At 41.9% G+C, this 19,697-nt stretch overlaps 1 protein-coding gene across 1 annotated transcript in view; it reads right to left on the reverse strand.

Moving 5' to 3' along the window:
• Positions 1–19,697, reverse strand: part of LOC143816267 (uncharacterized) — a 657,854-nt gene that overhangs the window by 556,786 nt on the left and 81,371 nt on the right. The window contains exons 11-15 of the mRNA XM_077296442.1: positions 18,263–18,384; positions 11,090–11,260; positions 10,514–10,642; positions 8,903–9,063; positions 1,724–1,850 (exon numbers count right to left, since the gene is read on the reverse strand). Of these exons, the coding sequence (XP_077152557.1) occupies positions 1,724–1,850; positions 8,903–9,063; positions 10,514–10,642; positions 11,090–11,260; positions 18,263–18,384 (710 nt within the window). The remainder of the gene's footprint in view (positions 1–1,723; positions 1,851–8,902; positions 9,064–10,513; positions 10,643–11,089; positions 11,261–18,262; positions 18,385–19,697) is intronic.

Raw genomic sequence — 19,697 nt, forward strand, 5'->3', positions numbered from 1 at the left:
AATGCCCAACGTGGGCAGCGGAAGCAGTCTTATGACGCTTCCGCTGCCCCATTGCAAGGTCCGGGGAGGAGGGGGCGGAGTTTCGGCCGCGCATGCGCGGTCAAAAATGGCGGACTCGACGTACAAAAAAAGTTACATGTAACTTTTTTTGTGGGGGCGGTCCGCCAAAACATGACGCAACCGTCGCACGACGGTTGCGACGTGTGGCAATACGTCGCAATGCGTCGGTAATGTTAGTCTATGGGGAAAAAACGCATCCTGCAGACAACTTTGCAGGATGCGTTTTTTCTCCTGAACGACGCATTGCAAAGTATTGCAAACAACGCTAGTGTGAAAGTAGCCTAAGGCTGTCGGCACACTAGCAGTATTTGGTCAGTATTTTACCTCAGTATTTGTAAGCCAAAACCAGGAGTGGGTGATAAATGCAGAAGTGGTGCATATGTTTCTATTATACTTTTCCTCTAATTGTTTCACTCCTGGTTTTGGCTTACTAATACTGATGGTAAAATACTGACCAAATACTGCTAGGGTGACGACAGCCTTAGTCACCAACAAAATGGCTGCTCACTGGGTTCCTGAATATCATCCTCTTATCCCTTAGCAAACACCCAGAAGGGGAGGAGAGGAGACATCACACACGTCAGCAGACTCCACCCATAATTACTGCAGTGCTGTAATGTGAGCTAGTTGTACACTAGGTTTTTCTGAAATTTCAGCAGCTGCTCCCCCTAGTCTTTAACAGTGGAAATTCCAAAACTTTTCAAATTATTTTTCATATTTTACCAAATTATAAACAAATGATAATATTTTTTAAGAAAATGTAAACATTAATTCTTTACATTTTTACAATTGCTGTAAAAAATTTTTTTTTGATGGCACCTTCCCTTTAATTGAAGTAAATGGAAATATTCTAAATTCTGATGAGTTTAAACATATTTAGTCTATATTTTATGTGCTTGACCTACTGTCTCCTTAATCCTGTAGAATGTAAGCCCGCAAGGGCAGGGTCCTCTTCCTTCTGTATCAGTCTGTCATTGTTAGTTTTGTTTACTGTAAGTGATATTTGTATTTTGATGTAACCCCTTCTCATGCAGAGCACCAAGGAATCAATGGTGCTATATAAATAAATAATAATAATAATAATAATAATAATAATAATGTAAGAAAAATGAGAAAAAAGGAAACATACGTATTGATAGAAAATCCGGTTTAAACATTGTAAGCAACCAAACTTTTGACATTCTTTGCTATATTTTGCTACCATTAGAGCCACTCATAAGTCAGGTAAGTCAAATTGTTACTCGTCCATTTAATCCTATTGTATAATTATGTCAGAACCATTCTTACTTTTGCTTTCTAAAGCATTATTTAGAAATTATGTATTTGAAAGAGAGACGAGGATTGATTATCTAATTCCAAAGTCCATTAATCCATTAATCTTTTATCATTTCTATTTAAATGCATCTACGTGCTTCTAAAATATATAAATGCACTAGTTTTCCAGGGTGACATTGAAGCTAAAGATCCCAATGTTCTGCAATGAATGCATTCCAATGCACTTAGCCTTAAGTCACCGTTTGTACATCTGTTGTGCACAATGTTTAACCTTGCAAGCACCACATTTATAAAATGTGCTTTTGATTTGCCACAGCAAGACAGGTCTTCCAAACTAATTTGCAATAATAGGCTGCCTAGTCTAGCCTCTTGAGCATAAAGTAATCACCTTAGCAAGGTTGAGGTCATCAAGCAAACATAACAATTTCTTGTTTCCTGCTGGTGTATGCAATGTGCCATGTCGCCATTCTAATCGGTCTTTTAAACATCCCCATATTCTCCGAGGATCTGTAGAACTAGAAAATAAATATGCAAAGTAGAAAATGTACTGTCTGCAATTACAATAATGCCTAATAAGCCAGCAATTATCAGCAGTCTATCATTCCTGAAAGTACATTTGCATGATTTACAGACTTTTCTAGATCATCCTAAATTGAAGGTTCAAGTCTTCCTTTTTTATTGTTCAGATCTTATAAAAGAAGAATTAAAGGGGTTGTCTATGAAAAGAGGATAGGTGGTAACTTACTGATTGGTAGGGGTCTGACCTAGGGACCACATCGATAGGCAGAATGAAGAATTTTAATCCTTGAAGGGCAATTTTACAAAATGTATGCCCGCTGATCCATTCATTCTCAATGGGGCTGCCAGAAACAGCTAAGCACAGCACTCAGCGGCCCCACTGGATGTGCATGGAATGGCGGTCGAGTATGTGTACTGCTACAACCTTCTAGGGAGGACAAAAAGGCCTCGTTCTACCAATCAGTGCAGTTCCCAGAAGTTATACCTTCACCAATCAACAAGTTATCACCTATCTTGGGGATAGTTGATCATTTGTTTTCTCAGGACAACCCCTTTAACGCTTCAGAAATACAAACAATAAGTATAATTTTAAAATAAGTGCAATCTTCTTTTCTTATTCAACTCATGTCTGATGAACTTTTATTTCTTGTGGTATCAGCCACATTATTTCAACCTTATGGTTAAGGGTTTGTCTGTTTTTGTAGATGCTGATCACATCTAGTAACAAATTTATTCGATAGTCTTCTGGCTCTGCTGTAATCCACAGAGGAGCCTAATATCTAGTGTTTAGTTTTCCGACAGCACCATCATGGAGGACAAAAAGCTTTACACAGTGACAAGTAAAGGGCTGTCTATGGAGTTGAACTCTGCCCTGATATATTCGATGAAAGCCCTGAACAGGGGATCCAACTGTAACAACTCAAAATATCCTAGTACCAAATGAACATTACACATTTGTCATTGAAGCAAATATGCCGTACATGGGCTGTGTGTATCAACAGATACCATGGACTGAAAAGTCTCGGAACACTTTTACTGACCTCAGCACTTTAGTAGGGTGATTCATAAAAATTGTGCAGGTTTTCAATACTTTTGAACATTGGTAGTCAAATTCTACCCCCAAAACAGATGTTATTTTTATTTTCAAATACTTACTGTAAGGAAAACCACACCACAGAAGAGCACCGGGGGGATGCGGATATCACCCCACCGTCACCAATCTGTGACGGAGCTTACACAGTTGCCGCTCTCTGGCGTCCCCCTTACCCTCAGGTCAGTCAGGAAACTGCACCTAGGAGAAGTAGTCGCCGGAGAGGCTGCACTGTTATGTACTGGTTATCGGGACACTCTGCAGCGAGGGCGGTATATATACAGTTAGGTCCATATATATTTGGACAAAGACAACATTTTTCTAATTTTGGTTATAGACATTACCACAATGAATTTTAAACAAAACAATTCAGATGCAGTTGAAGTTCAGACTTTCAGCTTTCATTTGAGGGTATCCACATTAAAATTGGATGAAGGGTTTAGGAGTTTCAGCTCCTTAACCTGTGCCACCCTGTTTTTAAAGGGACCAAAAGTAATTGGACAATTGACTCCAAGGCTATTTCATGGACAGGTGTGGGCAATCCCTTCAATATGTAATTCTCAATTAAGCATATAAAAGGCCTGGAGTTGATTTGAGGTGTGGTGCTTGCACTTGGATGGTTTTGCTGTTTAGTAAACATGCGGTCACAGGAGCTCTCCATGCAGGTGAAACAAGCCATCCTTAAGATGCGAAAACAGAAAAAACCCATCCGAGAAATTGCTACATTATTAGGAGTGGCAAAATCTACAGTTTGGTACATCCTGAGAAAGAAAGAAAGCACTGGTGAACTCATCAATGCAAAAAGACCTGGGCACCCACAGAAGACAACAGTGGTGGATGATCGCAGAATAATCTCCATGGTGAAGAGAAACCCCTTCACAACGGCCAACCAAGTGAACAATACTCTCCAGGAGGTCGGCGTATCAATATCCAAATCTACCATAAAGAGAAGACTGCATGAAAGTAAATACAGAGGGTTCACTGCACGGTGCAAGCCACTCATAAACATCAAGAATAAAAAGGCTAGACTGGACTTTGCTAAAAAACATCTAAAAAAGCCAGCACAGTTCTGGAAGAACATTTTTTGGACAGATGAAACCAAGATCAACCTCTACCAGAATGATGGAAAGAGAAAAGTGTGGCGAAGGCGTGGTACAGCTCACGGTCCAAAGCATACCACATCATCTGTAAAACACGGCGGAGGCAGTGTGATGGCTTGGGCATGCATGGCTGCCAGTGGCACTGGGTCCTTAGTGTTTATTGATGATGTGACACAGGGCAGAAGCAGCCGAATGAATTCTGAGGTCTTCAGAGCCATACTGTGTGCTCAGAGCCAGCCAAATGCAGCCAAACTGATTGGTCGTCATTTCATACTACAGATTGACACTGACCCAAAACATAAAGCCAAAGCAACCCAGGAGTTTATTAAAGCAAAGAAGTGGAATATTCTTGAATGGCCAAGTCAGTCACTTGATCTCAACCCAATTGAGCATGCATTTCCCTTGTTAAAGACTAAACTTCAGACAGAAAGGCCCACAAACAAACAGCAACTGAAAACCACCGCAGTGAAGGCCTGGCAGAGCATCAAAAAGGAGGAAACAGCGTCTGGTGATGTCCATGAGTTCAAGACTTCAGGCAGTCATTGCCAACAAAGGGTTTTCAACCAAGTACTAAAAATGAACATTTCATTAAAAATTATTGAATCTGTCCAATTAATTTTGGTCCCTTTAAAAACAGGGTGGCACATGTTAAAGAGCTGAAACGCCTAAACCCTTCATCCAATTTTAATGTGGATACCCTCAAATGAAAGCTGAAAGTCTGAACTTCAACTGCATCTGAATTGTTTTGTTTAAAATTCATTGTGGTAATGTCTATAACCAAAATTAGAAAAATGTTGTTTCTGTCCAAATATATATGGACCTAACTGTATATATCACCTGTCCCAGGCCGGGAATATATATGTACCTTCGATCCTTCACTGCCAGGATTCCCAAATAACACCAGAACGGTATGCTGTCACCGGTTCCTCGTTAAATATAAGCCTGGTCTGTTAAAAAGCTTATATGGGGTCAGAAACCAACCCCAGGTAGCGTCTAAGTACTAGCCGAACTCACGGATGTGGAAAATCAGGTTTTTGGATAAAAGAGCAGCCCAAAGTTAATTGATATTTTAATTGCCAAAAGATGCACTAGAAACTACAAATATATACAAAGTAATATACAGATATTACAGCCAGAAGTACACATAAAAATTAGGGTACAGGTTGGGAATAGCAGTTAGCTGTAGGTGTCATGTTACTGTGTCTTAGAGCATGTGGGCCCCAGGGAAGCGCTGAGTCCACAGACACTTCCTTAGTTCCTGGTCCGTCTCCACACGTAACGTGACGTGGCTTCCAAGGTAGAACAAAGATGGGGTTGAAAGTTTGTAGCCAGCTTTTAACCCTTAGCTCGCTCCCTCCCATATTTGCTACTGCCCCTCTGGGTTGTACTGAATTATCCTCCCTTGACCTCCTAGCCGAAATAATTCCCAATATCTAGGATGGGTGATAACTTCCCAAGGGGAGGTACAAACAGGACGACTGACATCTCAACGGGTTAGTTAGGGCTGAACCGATATGGAGAGTCCAAACTTGGGTGGCTAAGTGGTTCTGGAGAAACAGTCCTGATAGCTCAGAATCTGGGACGACAAGAGAAATATGGGACACAGGGGTACGTGCAGGGGGCTCCTAGGATTCTGGTGGTATATCGGACATAACCCTGAGATTCACGGTATGCTCATAATTCATCTCTAGATGTCGTGACGCTGGGTCTGGCTTTCATGGTACTCTCATGATTCATCTCTAGGTGTTGGTGACGTTTGGTCTAGAGTCTGCATTGATGTTGGCTTCCTTGCACAAAAGACAGCAGGGGGTCCTAGCTCTGCTCCTCCCTGCCTTCATTAACACGTGGTCTCTAAGTCTCTGGCCAAATGGTAAAAGCCCTGCTCTGATGGGAATCTGTGTGCTTTTCCCAAGGGTGGGGGCCACATTTCAGGAGTGGAGGGAGATCTCCTGAATCTATGGGGCCTGAATTCATAAATCCAAAATGGAGTCTCCCTCGTCCCTCACACTTACTGTATATAGCAGGCTTAGCTCACTTTGGTAATTGGAGGGTTCTTTTTTTTCAAATTTATGATAGATATGAAATCCACTTTGATTTTTTCCCAACCAGGTCCTGCCTTCGGATGATTGGCATGTTAAGCCCCAGAATATGTGGCACCTCAGAATGTAAATTGGCACGGTCAGCCATTACATCAACAGAGGGTGCTAGTTCTGCAGACACTAGCCAGCAGCACACTAGTACATCATCCCCAACCATTCAGGTAGTTCCTCTTTCTACATCAACTAGAGAAAAGGCGATAAACCGCCTTGACAGTTGCAGAAATGGAACACACCCGAAGCTCAGGCAGTCAGAAGAGGACTTATTGAGGAGCAGACCAAGAGACTTGCCTGTGACCATGTCAAGCCATGAAGGACTGTTGCACAAAAAAACACCAGTTCTGACCTAGCAGCTAACCACAGGGGATTTTTCTTCATACTAGTGACTGTGCTTACCCTCTTGGGATTTAAGTCCCTATCCCTTTCCATTGGTTTATTTAGTCTTTGCACTCAAAGCAATATTTCTTGCTGAATAGTAGTCATTTACTATGTGTGTCAAGAAAGAGAAAATGGAGCAGAAGCTGTTTATAACTTTTTATTAGGGCAGTCTCACACGTCCAGATAATTCCGGTACCGGAAAAATCGGTACCGGAATTATCCGTGTCCGTGTGCCCGTGCGTTTCTGTGGCACATCAGTGTGGCACACGTGCGGCACACGTGTGCTGCCCGTGTGCCGACTGGGTACCAGTAATGGGCTCTGTAATGGGCGGCCCCACGTGACCGCATACAGGAGAAGCTGCGGCCAGGACAGGACACTGCGAGGGAGGCGGGTGAGTATTTTTATAACAGCGGGCGGGCGCACAGGGGGTGGGAGGGGCGTGGGGACATGGATCTTTATGTTAAACACGAGAAACAAAAAAAAAAAAAAGGATTATTCATATCTTCTCTACAGCAAACGCTGCTGCAGAGAAGATATGAATGGCGGCTTCAGCACCACGTGGGGGGGATAGCGCTTACTGTAGCGCTGTCTCCTGCACGGCACACGGACTGCACACGGACAACGTCCGTGTGCGGTACGTGTTTTACACGGACCCATTGACTTTAATGGGTCCGTGTAATACGTGCGCTCCCACGAACACTGACATGTCTCCGTGTTTGGCACACGGAGACACGGTCCGCAAAAAATCAATGACATCTGCACAGATGCATTGATTTCAATGTGTCTACGTGTGTCAGTGGCTCCGGTACGTGAGGAAACTGTCACCTCACGTACCGGAGCCACTGACGTGTGAAACCGGCCTTACTAAAAGTGGCTATTCAACAGAGAATGGACTTTATTTTCTAAAGTGCCTGTTGGGGTCATTTATCTCCTCACCATTGTGTATTGTTTTATTATGTGTATTTTGTTTATGTCCCTCTCTTTCTGTCTTACATAGTGGCAGGGTGCTCAAGTAATATTGCCATAATGTGCACAAAAAGGCCAAATACTCATTTATGGTAAAAAAAACTTTCCAGTCATATGGGAATATAGCTGTATCCTGTACACTTGCCCTTCCATTGCTTTAAGCATGGAGTGTGGTATTTCACGAGCAAGCCTAGGCCACCACCGCCACTGGCATCCTTTTTATTAGTAACACGAAGTGCAATCATAATATCATAATATCTACACAAAGCCAGACCTACTCCCAGTAGATCCTAACAGATACTGATAGATCTAAGGCTAGTTTCTAGCGTTTTGAGGAGCTGCGGAGGGCTGCGGACTTCCTCCGTGAAGCCCTGCCCTCGGCCGCACCCCCGCCGCTAGCTCCGCCTACTTCTGCATGAGGCCTGCATGCGGCCTGCGTACCTATCTTTAATATTAGGTAGGCAGGTCGTGCGGCTGTATGCGGATGCTTACCCATGCGTCGTTTTGACGATGCGGAGAAAAAAAGAAATTGCAACCAGCTGCGTCCTATGCTGGTCGCCGCATCGTCAAAACGACGCATCCGTGTACAGTGGCACGACCTGTGTACCTAATGTTAAAGATAGGTACGCAGGCCGCATGCAGGTCGCATGCAGAAGTAGGCAGAGCTAGCGGCAGAGGTGCGGCCGAGGGCGAGGCTTCACGGAGGAAGTCCGCAGCCCTCCCCAGCTCCTCAAACGCTAATATGAAACCGGCCTAACAGAATTTTTGTTCACCTGGCAAAACAGCATAGTTCCCTACCCATCAGAAAGTGTAAATAAAGCCCACTCCTCATTAAAATTGTACAACATATAATATGTGCTTTCCAGTTAGCACATGACAAAGTGTCTTGGACACAAAGATGTCCTATTCTTTAACTTACTGCCATCTTGCATGAAACTCCTCCAAGCATGACTGTATTTTCAATAAAAGCATTGCATCACTCTAGACTGAAAACTCCATCTACAAATTGAATGATTCTATTACAGACGAATAGAACAATACATAACAGGGTTCATTGGCGATGCTAGACCTCCTTAGTTCTTAGCGTTTCATGTAACACATGACACAGATGAGGACTTAGTGTAATAATAATACTTGTTGTTCTGCTGATTATTTGTTCCATTATACTCAGTAATGCATATCATGCAGACCAATACATGCTGGCATTATTCCTATGCTTTGAAACATCTGCTATGCGTAACACAATCTGTTAGATATTTTATTTTTGGACTACAGTGTTCCTTAACTTATATATAAATGTGTAGGAAATACAATAATGGATAAGGGTAAAAATAGTTTGCACCCCTTAGTCTGTTACACATGGGGTATGTTTTATAAGACAAATGCAAGAAATCATTTTTAGAGTGACCTATTTTACCTGTTAATTGGAATTTTTAGCTCAGACATCTCTGCAACATCACCCAAACATAGAGAATTGAGAAGCTCCTGACTGAGACTTGATTTGCCACATCCTGCATCTCCAGCAAATAGAACCGGGCAACCAGAAGTAATCAACAAGCTTGAAAGGTATAAGAGTTGCTGTAATAAAAAGAAATGTAAAGTGAAATGCACAAGGATGAAGTAAATGTTAAAGAGGGTTTCCAGGCACATAGCTTATAAAAGCATTGTTAAGCTGGTGAGAAGTGAAGAACCTTCCCAACGCACTATTACACTTTGCCCTATTCCTGAGATGTCCATGAGGCTGGGACCACAGTCTCAAACATTACCATTAGTAACATACTACGTCAACATGGATTAACATCCTGCAGGACACGCAAGGTCCCCCTGCTCACGCCAGCATGTGTCCAGGCTCATCTGGATGATCCAGAGGAGGCATGAGAGAAGGTCATTTGGTCAGATGAGACTAAAATATAACTTTTGGTATCAACTTCACTCATTTTTGCGGCATGGGTGACATTTCGCCAGCCCAACTAATCATAAGGGATCCTGGAGGGTGAGGAAATTCACGCAGTTCTTCTCTATGGCAAGAAAGCACAGACCTGGCCCTTGGACTGGAGTTGTGCAAATTAACCAACTCATCTCCAACATATAAATGTATACAGTATGTATGTACGTGTAATTCTGTATACCTCCAATTTCATATAAAGGCAAACGGGTTCACTGCATATAGATGACATTTGACACCCCTTTAAAGGGAATCTTTCACAAGGTTTTTGCCACCTAATCTGAGAGCAGCATAATGTAAAGACAAAGTGCCTGATTCCAGTGATGTATCACTTCACTTACTCGGCTACTTAGTGTAGTTTTGAAAAAAAAAAACACTGTTTTATCAGCAGGAGATTATCATTAGAGGACTAGCTAACCTTATACCAGGTAGTCCAGCATATTCATTAGCTCTGTTTAACCACACTCCCTCCACTGATTAACAGCTTTCTGTATACACTGTACATGGGCAGGAAGCTACCAATCAGTGATGTGAGCGGGGTTATACAGCGCTCAGCATTCTGAGAACTGACAGATCTGCAGGAGATAACACAGCATTTTTATCAAAACTACGCTAAGCAGCTGATACATTGCTGGAATCTGAGTCTCTGTCTCAACATCATGCTTCTCTCAAAAACCTGCTGAGAGATGCCCTTTAAGGAGCACTATATCCTCCATGCACGAGTGTACAGGTTCCACACACGTGTCATCAGACAACCTCTCTAATACTAAAAAGTTTTATGGTAATTATATTTTTTATTAGAGCAAACTTGTTGCCCACTATATCAATATTGTAGTTTTGGTTTGTTTTCTTTTCTAAATCTCCCTGCTGGGTTTGAATGTATCTGTATAGTAAATGTATTCTCCAATTCACCCTATTATGATTTTATCTTACTTTGTTTAGGATTTATATCTAAAAACTTATAATGAATTAGTTTAACAATAACAGAGAATGCTAATTGAAAACAGGGCTTGTTTAGAACCAGACTGTGATTGGTACGTTCCTTAGAATTGTAGAATAAGGAATAAGGATAGCACATTTTACCTCACTATGCACTGTGTGAACAAACGCCTCGGAGGAAACACTTTGCCCGTGACTAACGGAGAAAGAGGAAAGTGTGTCATGCCATCTGACAAAATGTCTCGTATCAGTGTCAATGTGATAGTCCCAGACCTGCAGCAAAAATGAATACGGATTGTCAGCAACAAACGTTCGATTTGGATTAAATATTTATACTTCTGAGTAGTGATGACAGGTCCTGACACTTATTCGCAGGCACATCATTTCAACATGATCACTCCTTGCCAAAAGAAAACCCGTGCCAAGTTATATTGTCTCTTCTAGAAGATGATGCATGTCTGCTAGGGAAGATGGCCCATTAACTCTTACAGTGCCTTCATCCTTCAATGCACATGTACATATAGGTGCAGGTCCTCGCCTTTGAACATAAATGTGTTAGTTTAACATTGTTATATTTGTCATTTTTTATATTATAATAATATTATAATTATATAAGTAATATAGGACACTACGTAGTTACAAAATAACTATTAACAATTCCTAAAAATGTATTTATTGAAACATGATATGGATATGGATACTGTTATAAGATATAATTACTTCTCCTTCTGTAGGGAATGTTGTTTGGCTCCTGAATGTTCGTCTCCACCAGTTGCTAAATAAAGTTCTTTCATTACAGTCCAACCATCCTCCAAAAGACCATATACAGGAGAATATAAAATATTTTTTGATCTCTTCACCCAGCATATCAGGAACTTGCTTTGCCAAAGTCTATGATACAACACATGGATTAAAACATAATAGCCTCAAACATGGGAAATAATGAATAATCATAGATAATTCAAGCAATAAATATATCATACAAGATACATAAGACATTTAAGAAAACTATTGTCATTGCACAGTTGCAAGATATCCCGGGGGCGCCCTAGCTATCCCTGCTCCCTGGGTTACTTCTGATGGCGAAGACGCTGGGGTCATGTGCCTTACTGAGCTCCTGAATCAGCCCTTATCTGTCCCCTCCCCCACCCAGGAAAGTGGGGAGTTGTGGTGTATAAGAATACACAAACCAGACTAACATGGGAAGACGTACAGGGGTAAATGAAAGTACCAATCATACAAATATGCACTCACAAACAACACAGTGGAGCATCGAGAAGTAAAATAAGGAAAAAACAAATATGAGAGAATGTGGATATGCACACAAAAAAAATCACCAAGCAACAGTCTCCTGAACAACACTCCAAAACAACTCCTCAAACAAACAACACCTTCAGCTCCAGAACCAAGCAGTATCAAACTAACTCTGGCAATGCCTGCTTGCCAGAGGCAAGTATATATAGCAGAGAGGAATGGCTAACACTGAACAGTTGAGAGCATCAAAGCAGGAAAGTTTCCAGGAGCTCTCAACTGAACAGTTAACCCCTGCACTGCTAGAAGAAACCTGCTGTTATGCTCTAAGAATCAGGCTGCACTCAGATGTCATCTGAAAGAATCAGGCTGCACTCAGATGTCATCCGAGTGCAGTCCTATTGTGAGTGACGATTCAAAGAGGGAAAACAGGAAGTGGACCCTCTAGACCGCGACGACGAACCCCTCACGGACGAGCTGACCAGATAGACCGCCCCCTATACAGGGAGAGTTAGGGGAAGCCCCGTGAGGGACTATGACCACGGAAGCTGGAGGACCAGGACGGGAGAAGACAAAGAAGAGGCGGAGATAGTAGGACCACAGGATAGGTGAGTACTGCAGAGACACAGGACTGATGGGTAAACTGCAGCAGTGCAGGGACTGGCGGAGGAACTGAGGGAACGCAGAGGCTAGCAGGATACAGGAAAGACAGGATAAACCCAAAGTCAGAGGGAAAATGAACTACACAGAGACTAAGAGCGGCCAGGAACACCTGAAGGAACAAATGATAACCAGGCACAGAGGAACAGCAGGAAGCAGTTTAAATACCTAAAGGCAGGGTAGCACTTCCGGGTAACAGACCGGAAACCATAGAGAGGACAATAAGGCGGACCGACAGAAGATCAGAAGTGCACACGTGCAGCACTGAACCTGGTATGCGCGCCCGCACGAGAAGCAGAGGCCGGGAGCGAGCGTGGAGGGAGAGACGCTGCAGAAGGAGAGGCGCGCCGGGACGTCAAAGACAGGTAAGTAAGGCTAGGGTCACATTGCGTTAGGGCAATCCGTTAAGCGCATAGCGCTAGCGGATTGCGCTAACGCAATGCTTCTCTAGGGTCCGCGTTCGGCGTCCCCGCTAGCGCAGATCCCCGATCTGCACTAGCGAGGAACGGACCTCGGGCACGCCGCGGACGCTGCCCCAAGTCCTTTGGGGAGGACGCACGGAGCCTGTGACCACTTCACCCGGCCCCTTGATGAGAGGTAATTACCATTGATATAAGATCGGTTTCCTTCTTGGTCTTAGTGTGGGGGTTATATTTGTGCCAATATACATTGTATGGGTATGTACTTTTGATTGTGATATCCTTCTGTGGATTGGACTATATTATATATTTACCCCTTACTGGCTATGATATAGATGGGTGTATGTGCTTCAGGCTCCGGGCGCCCTTATTGTGTTTTTATGTTTATGCGGTGTCTCTGTACACCATGTGGGACCGTACCTCACCTGTTCTTGTTATAATGCTGTACCTTTTTATAGGATTTATATTGTTTATACACGAATAAAGAATATATTTATACATTGTTTAAAACGGACGTGGTGGTCGTTCTTTTCTGGGCCCTTGTGACCCACATTTTTTTCGTGTTTCTTAGCGACTTGTCCGTATATTTATCTCCTGGTCCTTTATAGTATGTTGTTGCTTGTTGTGTTTTTTGTTATTTACGTTGAACACTAGGTGGAGCCATACTATATAGGTACATTTCATAACTCTGTATTAAATTATTAAACAGCATGTAAATACCTAAACAGCATGTAAATAACCAACATCATTCTTTTTTTGCTCTATATACTGAGGTGATAAGTAATGTTGGGTCAAATGTGTCATAAATTTGAAAAAAAAAATTAACCCTTTTACTACAGTTTAATTTAGTTGTCAACATTTTTTACATTGATTGTAAAGATATTACTTTATTTATTACTGTAAAGACTTCCAAGAATGTGAATCATGATAGTAAGCACTGTTAAAACATAGTGCCCCCCAAAATGAAACTGGATGAAGCCTTGGAACCACCATAATTCTGAATGCAGCTCTGGATTATAACACAGGCTGTAGTGTATAAACCTGGTCACCAATCAGTAAGGAACTAAAGAGTCAGCTCTATTCTGACTTTAGTATCTGTGGTTCCTTCTCTGGGCTAAGTCTGTATATTAATTTATCATTTTGTTATCCTGAATCCAGTGCTGGATATTTTACCAAAAACTTCAGGCTATACTGGCCTTGCTACATGTGCTTGCCATATATCTGAGCTTAAATTTTGCACCCATCCAGTGATGGATCCTGGACCTCTACCCTGAATCCTGCATCTCTACCCTGAAAAGTGAAACATATGGTCGGCGAGACAAAGCTGTCTGACAGATCAGCTATGGTAACATTCACATTTGCGTTGTTGGGCGCAGCGTCGACGACGCAACGCACAACACATGCACAACGCAGCTTTTTGTGACGCATGCGTTCAACATTTACCTTAAATTTGACGCAGAAAAACTGCATCATGTAGCGTCGCCTGCGCCCTGACTGTTGTGCCCAAATGACGCATGCGTCACAAAACGCTGGACAACGCATACCGGCGCATGTCCATGCGCCCCCCATGTTAAAGATAGGGGCGCATAACGTATGCGTCGACGACGCTGCGCCCATCAACGCAAATGTGAACGTAGCTATCTTCCCTGAACCTCGATCCTGACCCTGTACCCTATGCAATATCCTCTACCTTGGAATCTCAAACAGGAGTGTGGTTCCTGAATTCTTTAGTCTTGTCCTGAAGTTATCCTGTTTTTCATATCTGAATTTGTGCCAGAATACAAGGACTCTGGAAAGGATTCTTAAAGACTGGCATTTTTTACGCCCATCTTGAAGAATAGTCGGCTAGAGTAAAATGCGCCATATGCAATTATAAGTGAAGATGCATTAATAAGTTTGCCACATCTATCAGACTGCTGGTGTGTCAGAATAAGAAGCCTCCGCTAGCTATGAAGAAGAATTCTGTCAGGCAGCCCATGGCCTCATCCCTCTCACTAGGATCTGCCCAGTTTTAGGATGATAGTGGTGTTGGTGTAAAAATACCTACAATCACAACACTTAATGTTGTGCAATAATCTGCATATTTTATAGGCCACTTTCTTGTGTTAAATTATTGATTATCCTCATTGGCTCTGAAAGTACATCTCCTACTCAACTCTAGTACTGGTAAGGCAAACTTAGCTCTGCTGCAACTGTTCCTTCAAAATCCCATAGGGTTAAATTCCCACAATTAGTTTTTGGTGAGATTCTGACACTGCAAATTTTTGATACGCAAAAAAAGCAGCATCTTATAGTTCCTGCAATGTGGATCGGTTTTATAAAAATATCATGCCCACTGTGCTTGTTTTTTATGCTGTGCATGTTTTAAATTCGCAACATGTCAATTTCTCTTGCAAGTACGCTCAACTTTATGTTGGACATTCCCCATAGAATTGTATGAAATGTAGAAAATCCGATTGTAAAAAGTGTGTATGCATTCTAGTGCATTTTTGCGGCAGAAATTGCATGTACTCTCCACATGACTGTATTACAGTCAACTACCAGATAATAACAAAAACAAAGCAGCTTAATTTAAAACACGACATACCAAAATCGAGACAGGGTCAACAATGCAAGAAAAACACATGTAAAAAAAATGCAATAAAAATGTGAATAAAAAAACTAACATGCAGAAATGCTGCAGAAAATCTGCAAAATCAAAAATTTTAAATTTACCAATCACCATGGGAACATATCCTTGAGGACTAGTTCCTGAGAGCTAGATCATTGCAATATGTAAAATGATATTTAAAATGAATATATGGTTCATATACTGTTTTTAGCCAATCGCAGTCAATTTGCTATGTGTAGCTCTGTTCTGTAGTGGATTTGTGCTTTAAGTATTAGTAATGTAACTGAATGTAAATTATTTTGAAACCCTATTATATTTCATCAGCAATGCATTTAGAAGAGCCCTTTGTGAATGGACTTTTAAGGCTGTGAATTCTTGATTGCTCCCCGAGAGCATTATAAATGCCTGGCAATGGTTACTCTGCATTAATAATACATACCATGTTTCTGCAACACATTTTACCGTATTATGTCAAATATTTAGGAATTTTTCAGCCATTATCTAAATTGTAATATTAAATCTAGTGCACTTTTCTTACTTAAAACCATGAATAATATTAATTAATGTACATTATTCAAAAGAAATAGGGCTTTTATAGTAAAAGATGGAAGTAATATTCAGATTGCCTGAATATGAATTGTTGCTTTTGGCCTAAGAAGATGTAGTAGTAGGAAATCTTAGGTCATTTGTGGAATAATATTTCTCACATTTATGAGGAGTACATTAATTGGCAGCTAAATGAACCATCTGTGCGGGGAAGAACAAAGACAGCATGCTAATATGGAAGAGAAATTCACAGTATAGTAATGGTACTGCTCCAGGAATATTTTTCATATATTACCTTCTGCAGAGTAAATTGATGTTAAAAAAAATATTACAAGACAGTTCACACAGTATACATTCTGCAGTTAAACATTGCTTTGAAGTGCAGAAGTACAACACTATCTGAATGGTGACAAGCACAATTCACACATGCATCATATCCAGAAAGATAACCAAAGTATAAATGACATATATTCAGTTCTGTAACAATATGTTTAATATAAATGTCAATTAGGGCACATATTATGCACGCTCTAGTGCAAATCGTTGTCAGTGGGTGTTCAAAGAGTTCACAATATGCCAAGAGTATTTTCAGTAGGATCAAAGTAATTATTATATCGACTTGTCTATGATTTAATACAACTTTTAGACCCAGTGTACTTATTGTAACGCCAATGATGCCGTCCCTGCTTGGTCCCTTTCCCCCCTCGAAGAAAGGTCGCCGTCATACTCGCCACCCCTCATAACAGTGTCCCCATTCCCTGCTTTGGCTTCCTGTCACTCTCGGCCTGCATACACCGCACAGGTCCAATTGTTAAAGCAGCAGGAAATAAACCCAACCAATACACCAATAGCTGAGAGGCATCAAGTATATAAGGCACGTTCCCCCGTAGGGAGGTGCCTGAGCACCCAGCTGGATTTAGTGTTTTGCAACTAGTCAGTTGCCAGGCCTCCCCATGTTGTCTTAACCAGAACTTGTTCCTGAAACCTTTACTGTCTGAACCAGAACCTGTTCCTGAAGCCCTTGTTGTCTGAACCAGAACTTGTTCCTGAAAACCTTGTTGTCTGAAATCCATGTTGTCTGAACCAAAACCTATTCCTGAGACCCATATTGTCTGAACCTGCAGCCGCTCTAGCTGTACCTGAACCAGCAACAGTCCAAATCCTGTCTTGTGTCCCAGAATCTGGCCTCTCTGAACCAGGACCAGTATCCAAATCCTGCCCTGCCAGGAGTCTGTGTTCTTGACTGCGATCCTGACCCTTAGGGACTGCCTAGGAGTGGTACCTGACACTATCTGCAACGCAAGCCTAACTCCATCATCAGGAACTGTAGCATTCACCAGGTAACCGCTTGGTCACGCCCGTTCTAGGTAAGCCAGATTGTAGCACAGTGGGTCCATGATCCACGTATGTGAAAGTTTGCTCAGGCAATGGACACCGCTGATCCTAATGCCCCTTTGCACTTAGAGGTGTATCAACAGATATCCCGTCAGCGAGATCACCATGAAAAAATTCTGTCCTACCTGTGGATAGAGAATACCCATCCGGAAGCCCTGACGTCTGCGGTGTCATCCACTCCAGCCCAAGTTGCAGAAACTATGGCCATGACTAGTCAGCCTGCAATTCATGCTCCTAGAGCTAATCCTTGTAGGTCTGCTCCGCCTTGTTACAATGAGGATCCTAAGCAGAGCCATGGGTTCCTAAACCAGTGTACTATGCACTATGACATGTTGGCCCAACAATTTCACTCTGAGCTGGTTAAAGTGGGATTCCTGATATCTCACCTAGCAGGAGAGGTCCTGGAATGGCCCAACCGCTTTTGGGCGAGAGGGGACCCTGCGACCTCGGCGCTGCATTCCTTATTGATGGCCTTCTGTAATGTCCTTGATGAGCTAGATCTGTGATGTGTCTTCTGCTGCATCTTCCCTTCTGAGACTGTGTCAGGGAGGTCTGTCTGTAGGTCAGTATGACATCTGGTTCCGCACCCTGTCTTCCGAACTTGGTTGGAACAACAAAGCATTGATAACTGCCTTATGGGAGAGTTTGTTCAGGAGGATTAAGGATGAATTGGCTGGTCATCATTCCCCTTTATTCCTTGCACGGGTGAACGGCCACGTGACAACATGGATGTAATTTCCATACTTTTGGTCAAGTGCTGATCAAACTCACCTGTTTTCTCTCAGTAGAAGAGAATTGAGAAAAAATGCAAGAGTCTAGATGGCATATAATGACAAGTGTACACCCGCACGGGGTGTACTGAGAAGTCATGATAGTGCTTGTGTTGCGCACAATTTGGCAGTCTTTAGTTACATACAGTGCCAGCAGATATTTCAATACAGCCCAGACAACCCCTTTAAGTCTATTATCTATAAAGCTGACAAATATATTATATTTATACATGTGAAATACCTCATTGATCCTACAGAATGTCAAAAGTACACTTGCTTCGCAAATATTCCTTTGTGTATAACTTTGTTCATTTCCAGGTTGGTAAAATATTTTGTGATCTTGGAGAAACTGCAAGCTGGGCTCTAAAATACAAGAGAGAAAAATGACAATATATGTTCCTTCTCCGATATGTAATAGTAATACTAACACACACTTTAGCCATTTAAATTGCAAAAAAAATTTAAAGAATTACAATTTTAATTAATCTCTAACAAATTACAGAAGTTGGCTGTGTCATCCATTACCTGGAGGCATGTTGATGTTTTCCATTTTTTATTGGCTGGGCTTATGATATTCTTATACACAAAATAATTTATTATGAAAGCACCTAACAATATCTCATCAAAATCTATGCACTCCACAAAGATCAGGTTGTCAATATGATGTACAGCCCACAACGAGTCCTGTAATGTAGGTTAAATTGCCTGAGTCATGAGCAATGATAGTGTAATTCTACAGAAAACTGGAAATCAATTCCTGTCATTGCAGAATAAAACTCCTTTATCAGGGCCCCAGTTCACCAATGTAATGCAGCCAGTGAGAGGTCTGAGATGGCAATCATACCAATTTTACTCAATAAATGGAAATCATGTTTTAGTTACGGCGCTGGGGAAAACTCTGATCCAATACATTTCATTCTCGGATTAAGTTGCTCCATTCTATCAACAATGGAAAAATAAAGGATTGTCTAAATTGGCACTCTGCACTCATCTGATAATGGAAAATGCCAGCTCAATGATGTCAATAGACGTTCTGGAAGAGCACAGCTTGTAGTGAAGAAGAAAGCTTTACTCAACACTGTCGCAAGGAAATATTCAACTTTATTTCAAAATATAAATCTTTAAAACATGCTTTATTACAGGGGTCTCAAACACACGGCCTGTGGGGTCACGGAGCCTAGAGAGATAATGATTACCAGGCCCGGGGAGGAAAGGGGCCCTTGTGTTTTCAGCTTTGTATGCATCTTTAGACATACATTCAGCTGAAATTTATTGTAGTGCAGAGAGGCACCGACTTTACACGCCGCCGGCCAATCAAAGACCGGCCTCTGAAGTTGGTGGGCACAATGTCATTACCGTGTGCCACCCCACTCCCCTGCGACGGCTATGAAGTAGGAAGATAATGTTGCTTACCATGGGAGCAAAGACAGGTAAGAAAAAATGTTTATTTTTATTTTTAATAAGCATGTGGAGAGAAGAATGATGGAGGCCATTATTAAAGAAAACGGTCCAGGATGGGAGACATCATTACAGGATTGAGCCAGGATTAGAGTATAGGACCAAAACAGAGGACATTATTTTGGGATGGAAAACATTGTTACAGGATATAGGCCTGGATAAAGAACATTGAGAGACATTATTACAGGATGGGGGACATTATTGCAGGATAGGCGTCA

Source organism: Ranitomeya variabilis, chromosome 3, assembly GCF_051348905.1.
Source record: "Ranitomeya variabilis isolate aRanVar5 chromosome 3, aRanVar5.hap1, whole genome shotgun sequence".
In the NCBI taxonomy this organism is placed as follows: Eukaryota; Metazoa; Chordata; class Amphibia; order Anura; family Dendrobatidae; genus Ranitomeya; species Ranitomeya variabilis.